The 11,843-nt window shown below is 35.7% G+C and overlaps 1 protein-coding gene across 1 annotated transcript; it reads left to right on the top strand.

The window, feature by feature from the left end:
* Positions 1-1,455: 1,455 nt before the first annotated feature.
* On the top strand, positions 1,456-10,216 carry LOC143342023 (trypsin-1-like). Its single transcript, XM_076765505.1, has 6 exons — positions 1,456-1,602; positions 2,382-2,551; positions 5,421-5,597; positions 5,915-6,123; positions 9,625-9,876; positions 9,979-10,216. The coding sequence occupies exons 1-6, from the start codon at positions 1,477-1,479 to the stop codon at positions 10,098-10,100; spliced, it is 1,056 nt and encodes a 351-aa protein (XP_076621620.1). The 5' UTR covers positions 1,456-1,476; the 3' UTR covers positions 10,101-10,216.
* Positions 10,217-11,843: the final 1,627 nt, after the last annotated feature.

The raw sequence follows: 11,843 nt of genomic DNA, 5'->3' as shown, positions 1-11,843 counted from the left end.
TCATAACATAATAATTGTCCAGTCTAAGAATATCGTAATAGTAATTTACCAGAGAAAGATCTTTCTTACGCGTGAAAGTTAAAGCGGCTTTTCGATTTCTTTGACCCGTTTCTTCGATCAATGAGTAGAGGCAATGGAATTGGGCTCAGAGCCGAGAAGTTTACAGTGGAGACGTTACGTTATGCCTTTTATGATTTTATTTCTTTCGTTAAACGTTCCATTATGTCACGAAACACTGACGAACAAATTTCTGTTTAATTTGTAAATCTTTCGTTGTATATTAACTTTTTTGTCGATGCTACAGGAATATATTTTAATTACCAATTATAGTCGATATTGTTTGGAACGTTGGATATTCGATCGTCAAGACTTTCCAAAGGCAAACTTTAAGAAGTTAAAAACTTCCGTTATAAGTTAATTTTTTTGTTGATCCTACAGGAATATATTTTAATTACCAATTATAGTCGATATTGTTTAGAACGTTGGATATTCGATCAAGACTTTCCAACAGTCAACTTTGAGAAGTTACGAACAATTGATCCTGACGAAATTCCCACAAACTGTCAGGCAAAAGAAAAGCTAATAATAATTTGTGAGAAGAACTCTTGTCGCGTGTCATGGAGGACACATGACGGTCAGGCCACGCACGAAATAACCGCGTAACTCTGACGCTGTTTCGTACGGCGAAGAACTTTTTTAATAACATTTTTTCACGATGGAACATATTTTTGCGGCGTGTCGCTCCATGGGTCGCGCAATTTCATTCGTCCAAGACGAATACGTCCAGATTGTCGTCCATCTGGCCAGCCAGTAAAAGAGAAATTTTTCGAAACAGCCCGGAAACTTCTTTATTTCACAAACTGTGGCAAATAAAGGAGAAAAGATACGAGATACCTCGTTGTGGGAGGACTAGTTGGCTCTTGGACGCTTCGAAAAGATCCTGCAAAAGTGTTTATTTCAAAGATACGACTCGAAGTTTTTAGAATTTCGTTCAATCGTGATCGACGATTATAGGGGCACGAAGATACGGCTGATCGATTCCAAAAAAGATATTCCCGAGATGGCCAGTGATAGCGGTGTGACACGAATCCACCGCCACGTCCATCTTGCCAATTTCGAATCGAGAGGATCACGTGCGATCAGAGGCGCGTACTGAATGGGAAGAGCAACAGGACATAGAGAAAGAACTTTCTTCGCGAGCGTAGAACGCCTTGCTCGGTCTTGGTCGGTCAGTCCTGAGTCTTCGTAGAAGCACGGTGAAAGCGTCTGCATCACCTGACCGATCTCCTGCAGCTTCTGGATAAGAAGTACAGGAGCAGAAAAGTGAAGAAGATCCACGAGGAACGATGGAACGGTGCGCGAACACGCGATAGAATGCGCGATCATGAAGAACCGCGCGAAACCGTCGAGTGCTTAGGAAGTTTTATCGATGAAAGACGGGAAACTTTGTCGTGAACGTCAACGACCGATCAGAACATGACAGCGCGATCGATACTTCGAAAAATTTGGATCTCGACCACGATCCTGTTACTCTTCGCCGACGTCGATAGTTTGGATATCAGATTCCTCAGGGACGATTCGGTGGGATCAACGAATTACACCGTGAGTAGTGATTTCTACATTTCGATTGCTTTTATTCGCACTTAGAACAGTGGTCTAAATAATATATGAAAGCATCCACTTAAACCACTTTCATTATCACTGATATACTTTCTCTGTGTATTTTCGAAGTAGATCGAATGCTTTCTATATTTCCTGCTGGCTGTCTGCAAAATCTTGCTGAAAAATTTTCAGAATGATTTGATTGCAACCACAAATAATAAAGTTTTAAATATGGTAAGGATTGAGTGATCTAAGAAAGAATTCTAAAGAATTTAATTTATCACAATGACATTGCAAAAAAATATTTAAAGATATCGACTTAGATCACTTTCGTTATCAGTAGCATAACTTTCCCTGTGTACTGTGGAAGCAGATCGGAAGCTTTCTATATTCCTTACTGACGCAACTCGGTAATCTTACTTTCAAAATTTAGAGCGAGTGTGAATCGCAATGTCAATATCAGCCGATCGAAAGTAATAAAAAGATAAATACTAGTAACGTTTTGGACCATTTAACGAAACGACGAAGAGGGAAATTGGAAGTGCTTTCCATTGCGTTTTCTTTATTACGCCACTGTTTGCAGCGCTAGGAAGTGTAGCGAATCAATTTTACACGCGTAATATACAAGATTCCTAGTTCGTCGATGCAAATGCGAATTTAACGAGTAAGGCCTTGACCTATAATTCGGATCGTGGTAACTGTCTCCGAACGTTCTTCTGGCTTATTTGGAATGGAAAGTGAACGTATAAGTGTGACATGCGGCGATGTGTTTCTTCCAGAGAACGAATTCGACACAGAATCGAAGAGGGAAGTTTTTGTTCGACGAATTGTTCGGTCTTGACATAACTGTCAGCGGAGACGACGATGAAGCGTTGCGGAATTGCACGTGCGGTAAGGCTAAAACAAATGGCTTTCCATCATTTCAAATAGGATTTGCGACGTTTCCAAAGTAAGAGAGACCGGGGCTAGAAGTTACAAATAACGTAATTACTTTTTTCACTCCTGACTAATTTATTTTAATTAATTTTTCATAGAAACTCATTGTTTTATGATTAGTCGAAGCGAAATTTCTTACCCCATCGTGGGGCAAGTTGTTATCGCTCTGGGGTAAGTTGTTACTAAGAAATAAGTGTTACCTTCTAATGAGACATTTCATTCTCTGATGAAGTAAAACACAATTTTATTAATAAGGTTTGCTTATTAACTTTGGATTAACACAAATATATATCTCGGAGAAACAATATCATTGGAAATTATTCGTGGGCTATTTCTTTCGAGTCCTCTCGGGCTACCAATTCTTTGTCTCGTAATTCGCTTCATATTATTTAAAATTTTCAATTAATTAACGATTAACTATTATCTCAAAGAAACTTTATTAAAAAGAAAGAATTGTCAACGAAAACTAATGAGTCCTTTGTAAGAATTATTTAACTTTTATATCACACGTCTTTATCGTCCGAAAACCCTTTTTATTCTGTTCTATTCTTTTCGTATATTTCTTTTTTCAAACATTTTGGTACCTAGACAACCAACTCGATTACCTTCAAAGGCCACATCCAAACGTCAACGCCAACTAGTCGCACGTTTGCGCTTTCGATGACATTATTCACATCGATTCAATTTAAGCATCGATTAAAATCAACATAATTTTATTTACGCAGCGTGAAGTGACATGAATTCAATTTTCTAAGGGTTTTCGATATATATTTTTGAAAGAAAAAAATTATGTCTTTGGCATAAATATTAATGTAATAAAATAAAAATAATAATCTAACATAACAACAAATGAATAACAACTTTACTTAAACCTAATATAAATAAGTTGTTAAACGAACCTATTTCTTATAACTTACTATGGCTTCTTCTTCGAGTTGTAACTTTTTAATAAATCTGGAGAGTCATATGATAAATATTAAAATCTCTGGCGATGGTTTCTACATTCTGTCCTTGCAGCACGGATTCACTTTCCGTTTTCGATTTATATGTCACATGCTAAAACACAAAAGGAATTATTTTTACATTTGTAAAAGATATATTTGAGGTAAGTTGTTACGGTAACAACATGCCCCGAGAAATATTAGCCCCAATTGACATATGTAGCAATCTTTACAAATATTTTATTTTTCAAATATTCTAATAAATGTTATTACAACATGTTCTTAAATGTTATCTGATTTATAACAACAGAACAATAACCGATATTGACATTAAATAATTGAATACGATAAAAAAATAATGACTGCGAAATATTTACTTACTGATACGTGACTACCTCTTGTCTAAAATAACACAATTCCCTGTCACTGGCACTAGTAACATGTTTGACAGCATGGCGCGATTAGTTTATGTTTTCAAAATAATTGAAAACACAACACTATCTTTTTTCATCTTAAAGATATAACCGTCGGAACAATTTACCCCCGGAACTTCTAGCCCCAGTCTCTCCTACATGAATCGCGTGAATACGTAAAATTAATCACTCTAATTTTTATATGTTGCTATTAAAATAATAAAAAGCAAAGTGTACCATATTTGAAATTGTATTAAAAAACGATATTCTGTCAAAGAAGGATAAATCGTTCCCACTAGAAAAGGGAAGAATTACAGAAAGCTGATTTATTCTTATTTCATAGCTATAAAACCGGAACGGGATATTCTTATTAAACAAATTATAAAAATATTGTGTTGAGAATACGATTAAATTAAGTTATAACAATAATTTAATAACGCGTAGGGCCTCTCTTATTTTCTAAAATTCAATTAGTCAATTTTTCATTTTTCTTATTAGATTTTGTCGTGTTTTCGATAAAAAATTAAGGCCGCTGTTATATTTTTAAATGGAACTAAAGTATAATGGAAAATAAAATAGAAATTTATATAAAACCAAACTGAAAACATGCATGTTAAAGAGGTGCATGTAATTAGTAATTCAATTAGAGAATTTCAATTAGTAGCTTCAATTAGAGAATTTCTTTGTACATTTCTATACTTTTTTTATAAATTCTCTTTTTATTTTGTGTGTTAAGTTCTGAAGTTGAATAAATGAGCATTCGTAATGTTTACGTCTAAATGCGAACCCCTGGTGTTATGTATCCTCGAATAATTTCAAATATTGTGGCAATCGATTCATGACAATTTTTCTTTCAATGTCATCTGAAGATCATAGTATAGCAGGTTGTTAAATTCGTCTCGACGTCACCTACAATACTATGAAATTACAAGTACCTAATTCCATTTAAAAATATAACAGTGACCTTAATTTTTTATCAAAAATCGATTTATGCAACTGCAATTTCTTGTCGGTTAAATACTAATTAGCTTTGATAGGAAACATATTTTTGTCAGACCATCGAAAGGAGCTGAAAAATCATGGAAACTAATTCGTACCCCACTCTATATATAAAATTGAAAATTTTAGGGTGGTTTTATAGTTATGACACGCAGGGTATATAAATCACAGTACTTTTCTTTCGATCTTCGTAACAAATTTCATTTAAACGCCTGAAAAACAAGAATATCGTCTAAAGAAATTCCATCGAAGGGTTCGTTTAAAAAGATCGTTGATACTGGTTGCCAGTGCGTTCGACTTGCGATGGAGCGAAAGTGTAATTGAAAAATAACTTTCTTCCGTGTAACTTGGCTAACTTATTACATCACGCAATACAATTCGCATTTGACAGTGTAATAACACCAGTCCGCGCGTGTGATTACGTGCTACATAGCTGCGGATGTAGCAGTCCCTCGTAGAAAGCGCTTCTGAATGCTTATGACTCATCTAGCGACCAATAATGAGACTGTAATAGGCAGTAACGAGTGAGGAATTGCCTTCCAGAGTGCGGCGTGTCCAATCAAGAGGATCGAATCGTCGGTGGAAGACCCACAACCCCCTACAAATATCCCTGGATAGCGCGACTCGTGTACGATGGCCGCTTTCACTGCGGAGCCAGTCTTGTTAACAATGATTACGTTCTTACTGCGGCTCACTGTGTACGTAGGTAAGTTTCTGATTTTCTACATTCACGTGCACGAAGACGTCGCTGTTGGGATCTGGAAACGTCTCGCGACGTTGCTCTTCCTCGACAATAACCCTTTCCGTTATAACAATTTCCATTACACGAAGCGATTCTAGAAATTGAGACGACCTCGAACCACGTAGCTCTTTTCTAAGCGAAGGTACAACAAATTCATAGAGAAAACAGTTGAATCCCTCGTGGCATAATTTTTTTTGTCCAATTACATTTATAAAAGAGTAAACTTTCCTTAAGACAAAGTACTTTTGGAAAATGTGGTGAAATTAAACGTCATTTTGCAGATTGAAACGTTCGAAGATCCGCGTAGTACTCGGGGACTACGATCAGCAAGTAACTACCGACGGACAAGCAATAATGAGAGCAGTTAGTGCAATAATTCGTCACAGGAACTTCGACATGAACTCCTACAATCACGACGTCGCTCTGCTGAAGCTCCGGAAGTCGGTGAAATTCTCTAAAAACGTTAGACCTGTGTGTTTGCCACGAACAGGTGAGAAATAGTTATTAAATATTTATATGTCTACGTATGTATGTATTACGTATTTATTGATCCCTTTCGGATTAGCACTCTTTATCTAATCTTATTTACCACATAAACCCACTCACTATCCGCGACCCTCTAGTACCAAGGGGCTATATTTGGAACGTAAAACTTGAATTGGGGTCTTCCTATAATTCCTGAAATGCCAGGCTATTTATACATAAATACACAAAATTTTTAAACAGTTATGTTCTCTCCTCTCTTTATAGATATATTACTATGTATTTATTTTCAATCTTCGGATAAAAGGACTGTCGTGACCGAGCATTTTGTTTTCCTTTTACCATCACAAATTCGGAATTAATTTGTTTACCTTCTTAGCGAAAAGACCAGTGACCTATGTATACAGCTGACGTAGCAATCAACGTGTTGATACCCTAATTGGCTTAGCAGCTTAACCTCCCCCGATGCCAGATACCGTAGAATTTCATTTGTTTGAACAGATCTACAGGATTATCCCTTCTGCTATTGTTTATTGATTCGTATACCAAATAGGAGCCCAGGCACGTGTTCGATAAATCAGGTATCGTGACGACATTAGTTCCGATAAATGGAATTCTATTGTACTTTAACTGCGCTCCTGTTCGAACGCTCGAGGGTCGCAACCTGTAGGCAATACTAAGAAAAAGTCCCCTTTGGGAATTCGTTTTCTCGGGTGTACGCTTTTACTGTCGGCTACTAAATGCAGGTAAACCAAAGTTCAGTCTCTGTTACTCTGTCTCAGATCCTCTATCTTTGTTGAAGAATTTGGAACCTCGCTTTTTAAAGCAAAAATAAGACCGTACAACAACCCAAGAAGCCCACAGATGACTAAAAAAGAAGCAAAAACAGAGGTTTATCCCTCAATGGCCCTAATCTGCCCACTCGTTCTTCCCACTTTTCCTATCATCTCCTCCTTTCTCATCTCTCCAATCACTCTCTGCCACTCCAGTCAACACCTCAGGCTCCTTCATCCACCCTAACCCCTATCTTTCTTTTACACCTTTCATTCCTCACGTACATTCCATATATTCTGTACTTAATTTTGTCCTCTTCTACCCTTCCCATCTAATCTCATTATCCAACCTGAACACTTCAGACTACATCTCTCGATATTATTTCTATTCTTCTCCTACAGCCTTCCTTCCAAAAGTCTCGTAATTCCCCTACGCCTTTATCTCCACTTCCATTCCCAAATCTCAGCCCCACACAATGTGACACTTTCTACCGACCTCTTAAACAACTTCATTCTGCTTTATATGTCATCTTCTTTTCCTTGACTCCTCACCTTTTTTCTGGCATATTCATTAGGGTAGACCTTAGTTATACTTGGTAAAAATTTTTCAACGCAATTATTTTTTTTTATCGCTCCCTAAAATTGTGCTACTGTATGAACAAATGGTGTGTGCAAAATTTGGTACAAATTGAACAACGAGAAATGGTGCCACATCGAATTTGAAAATTTTTTGTTCTTCTAATTCATTATTTTCCATTTCAATTTACAGTCTCTACACAGTTTTATATATCGTTGAATTCGTCTTTTTATGCTCTATTAAAATATCGCAAAAAAATTATGACTTTGAAATTTCAAAAAGTAACCTTGAAAAAAACTTTTTTTAAGAAAAAATCCTGGAAATATGGTTCAATCATCGTTCGGCAACTAAAAGCTGTCAATGCAGTTAAACTTATGGAAGCATACCATCAATTACTCTAAAAAAATAAGAAAGAAAAGCAATATATGTTATAAATAATTTCAGAACACAGAAAGCAATTTCCTAATGTGACAAAACATACTTTAATGAAAGATATATTACTCATATTCAGTAGAATTTCTTAAAAAGATATTTGAACACAACAGGAATATCATTTTTTACTCAACTAGATATTCCTTTATTGCTTTAGAATTACTTTTTTTATATTATATTCTACTATACAGGGTGTTCGGCCACTTAATTGGAGATCCTAGAGGCCAAAATAAGACGAAAATCAAGAATATCAATTTAATTATTGCCTAAAAGAGAAAAAAAAATTTTAAATCGTTCTGGAAAAATTATTTTCAGTTACAAGGGTCAATTATAATCATTTTTGTTGAATACACATACCTCCGAAATCCTAACCACTTTCGCGAAAAAAATTCGAGTAGGTGTGAAATTTTTAGACGAAATTAAAAAATTTCAAATCATATTAAAAAAATTATATTTAGTTACAGGGGGCAATTACAATCATTTTTGGTCATTATACATACCTCCGAAATCCTAACCATTTTCGAGAAAAAAATTCCTTACCGAAAATATAATTTCTGGCCAGAAATGTCTGCCCGAATTTTCATGCGAATATTTAAAACGTCATAACTTCTGAACGGATTGGAAGATTTTAATGTTTAAAAAAGCAAAATACGCGTATTTTGGTGGAGAATATGTACAAATCGCAAAAATATTCGAAAAGTTAGTCTTTGACCCCGCAAAATGAGAAAAACCCCATAAAAATGGTCCAATATTCAAACAACCATAACTCCTGCAATTGTGAATATATTTCAATGAAACTTTTTTCTGAAGTAGAGCCCATGTGTACCTACAAAAAAGTATTAGACAACTTTTCTGTAGGGCGTCAAACAAAATTACTAAAAATGAAAAACGAATTTTTAAGAAAAATCGACAGGGGGATGCTTAAATTTTTCGACGAAGAAAAAAATTTGTAATTAATTCTAAAAAAATTATTTTCGATTCCGGGGGTCAATTGCAATCATTTTTGGCGAATAGACATACCCTCGAAATCCTACCCACTTTCAAGAAAAAAATTCGAGAATATGTGAAATTTTTCGTCAAAATTAAAAAATTTCAAATCGTTCTAGAAAAATTATTTTCGGTTGCGGGAGTCAATTACAATCATTTTTGGTGAATAGACATACCCCCAAAATCCTACTCACTTTCTAGAAAAAAATTCAGTACGGACGGAACTTTAAACGTTAATAACTTTTTAACGAAGCCTCCATCAACAAATTAGTATTCTTGGCTTTCGTCTTATTTTGACCTCTAGAATCTCCCATTAAAATTTTTCCCAGGGGTGACCGAACATCCTGTATAAAACTGTATAGAGACTGTGAACTGAAAAGGAAAAAAACAAATTAGAAGAATAACAAATTTTTAAATTCAATGTGGTACCACTTCCCGTTGTCCAATTTGTACCAAATTTTGCACACACCATTTGTTCATATAGTGGCACAATTCTAGGGGGCGTCCCAAACAAAATTCGATGGTCGAAAAATAAGGTCCACCCTAATGTACATCCTGCCTACCAGGACTCTGTGGAGAAGATTGTGCTCGGTTAGGATAAATTTCATTTATTTCTCTTTTTAAAATATTCAGGTGCCAATGAAATATGCCAACAAATAGGAAGAATCGCAAGAAATAGTTTTTCGTTTCTACTATGCACTCACCAAATTCCTTAGCAGATTTGCAATAATATTTGCAGGCACGGATCCAGCTGGAAAAGAAGGAACCGTGGTAGGTTGGGGTCGGACGACAGAGGGAGGAATGCTAGCGGGGATAGTTCATGAAGTACAAGTACCGATATTAAGTTTATTGCAATGCCGTAAGATGAAATATCGGGCCAATCGAATCACGGATAACATGCTTTGCGCTGGTCGCGGTAACGAAGATTCTTGTCAAGGCGACAGCGGTGGCCCGTTGCTCGTGCACGAAGGCGACAGACTAGAAATCGTTGGTAATTATTTATCAGTAATTTCATTAATTTTTACAGTACTTTTATGATATGACATGACCTATAATGACTTTCTTCTAATTTTTATTCGTTCCTTCGATGCAGGAATTGTTTCCTGGGGCGTTGGATGCGGGAGACCAGGATATCCTGGAGTGTATACCAGGGTAACGAAGTATCTGAAGTGGATCAATACGAACATGAAGGATGGATGCTTGTGTGGAAATTAAAAATTAATTAACCATCCAGAGACAGGAAATTTACTTATTTTCACATTTGTATATAGAGATAAACAAGAAATAGGTACTTAAGAAGCCTAAGTAACCAGAAGCGTTAAATAATTGAATATTGCTTAAATACGACCGTGTAAAAAGTCTGTAAATTAACCAGAACTGGTAGAGCTAATGAATTACAAAATTCATTAAAACTTACTTGTAATTGTTTATTATATTACTTAATTAATAGATTGTTGTACATTTTGCCAAGTGATTAATTTTGTAGGAATATACATACTGTATATAGTTTTATAGTCTGTTAGCTTATAAGAACTATTAAGAACTTAAGTTCCTTGTGGTAGAAAAGTCATGTGATGCTTTTACAAAGCCACTGCATACATGTAAATAAATCAAAAAGTTCGCGTAAACGTGAATTTTTTCGCGTTCTGATTCTCAGACGTACGCAAATTACTAAGAACTTTTTGTTTTATATGTTTTGTAAAAAAAAATTAGAATATTTAGAACACATTGTACAGTTCCGCGTACACGCGACACACCTTCATTGCGTGAATGGCGGCCGAACGTTACCGGAATAATTAGCGGTAACGGTTTCCTGTCAAACCGAGATTAAGTTAATGAAGCGAATATTCTGCTGAAAGCGGGACGATAGAGTACGCATCGATGCATCGCGTACGTTTGAAATTAATGCTCAATAATGACTGTCTGTTCCACAAAATACATTTCACTGATTGTATAAAGTCAATGCTAAAATTATTTACAAACTTCGTTGGTAAATACTACTTATAACATCAATCGTATTGGTTTTAAATACACATAGTCCCTGTAAAAATATTAAAAACGCTTAATAAAATGCACACTTTAAAGCCTCGTGTTTGCCACGCGTTGAAATCACCTTTCAGTGAACTGGAAACAGATTATTTTTCAAAAGTACATCTATACAGAGTTTAACATACTCGCTAATAAATGTGATATGCGCTCAAAGTTATTAACAAAATATTTTCGTAACGCCAACCAATATTAGTATATACATCTTGTTCGACGAGGAATTTTCCTGCATCGCAGAATTAAGACAAAATGTCAGCTTTTTTCCAGCTATCGTAAAAGCTTCGTAATTTAGCCGAAAGTGGAAAAACCAGACTTTAATGGGTATATCGGTCGAATCGTCTCTTTCTACCTCACACTGATGGAGCATCATTAGCGTGAAACGCTCGCGGTTCAACGGTACCTGATGACGCACCAGTCTTGTACATAATAAGATACAGATGGGTGGCCATAAACGTCCTCTCCCATGGAATCTGCATAACACATACCGAAGATTGATTTTTGGGAGCGTCGAAGTAGGTTGGCCGACACGAATGCATCCAAAATATTTAACTCCTCGAATACTTTTAAATAAATTATTGACTGAAATTCGAAATATAATTATCTCCAAACAACCACGACATCCTTTGCCCGATTTTCCGACAAACTTAAGCATAAACCACTTGAAAATCAAATATAAAAACTGATAAATAATATGGGTCGCTGTTAGAACAAAACTGGTTCGATATTAAATTTTAACACCATTTTGCACGTGATTATCAAACTTAAGAGAAAACGAAAACGTAATTCTTAACGTGAGTGCAACAAACATTTGAAAATGCTGTTCCTCCTCGTCTCTCCAATGCAAGGCAGTCACTAGGACACTTATTTATTGAGACCGTTTACCCATACAAAAACACTTAAACCCCTACTAAG

The sequence above is a fragment of the Colletes latitarsis genome, chromosome 5, assembly GCF_051014445.1.
Source record: "Colletes latitarsis isolate SP2378_abdomen chromosome 5, iyColLati1, whole genome shotgun sequence".
In the NCBI taxonomy this organism is placed as follows: domain Eukaryota; kingdom Metazoa; phylum Arthropoda; class Insecta; order Hymenoptera; family Colletidae; genus Colletes; species Colletes latitarsis.
This window is presented reverse-complemented; position numbering and strand designations above follow the sequence as displayed.

What these genes read in the sequence shown, in the direction of transcription:
- LOC143342023 (XM_076765505.1), top strand. Translation starts at nt 1,477, where the DNA reads ATGACAGCGCGATCGATACTTCGAAAAATTTGGATCTCGACCACGATC. An exon ending in TGGGATCAACGAATTACACC is followed by an intron (nt 1,603 to 2,381) that starts GTGAGTAGTGAT and finishes TGTTTCTTCCAG; the next exon opens with AGAACGAATTCGACACAGAA. An exon ending in CGACAGACTAGAAATCGTTG is followed by an intron (nt 9,877 to 9,978) that starts GTAATTATTTAT and finishes CCTTCGATGCAG; the next exon opens with GAATTGTTTCCTGGGGCGTT.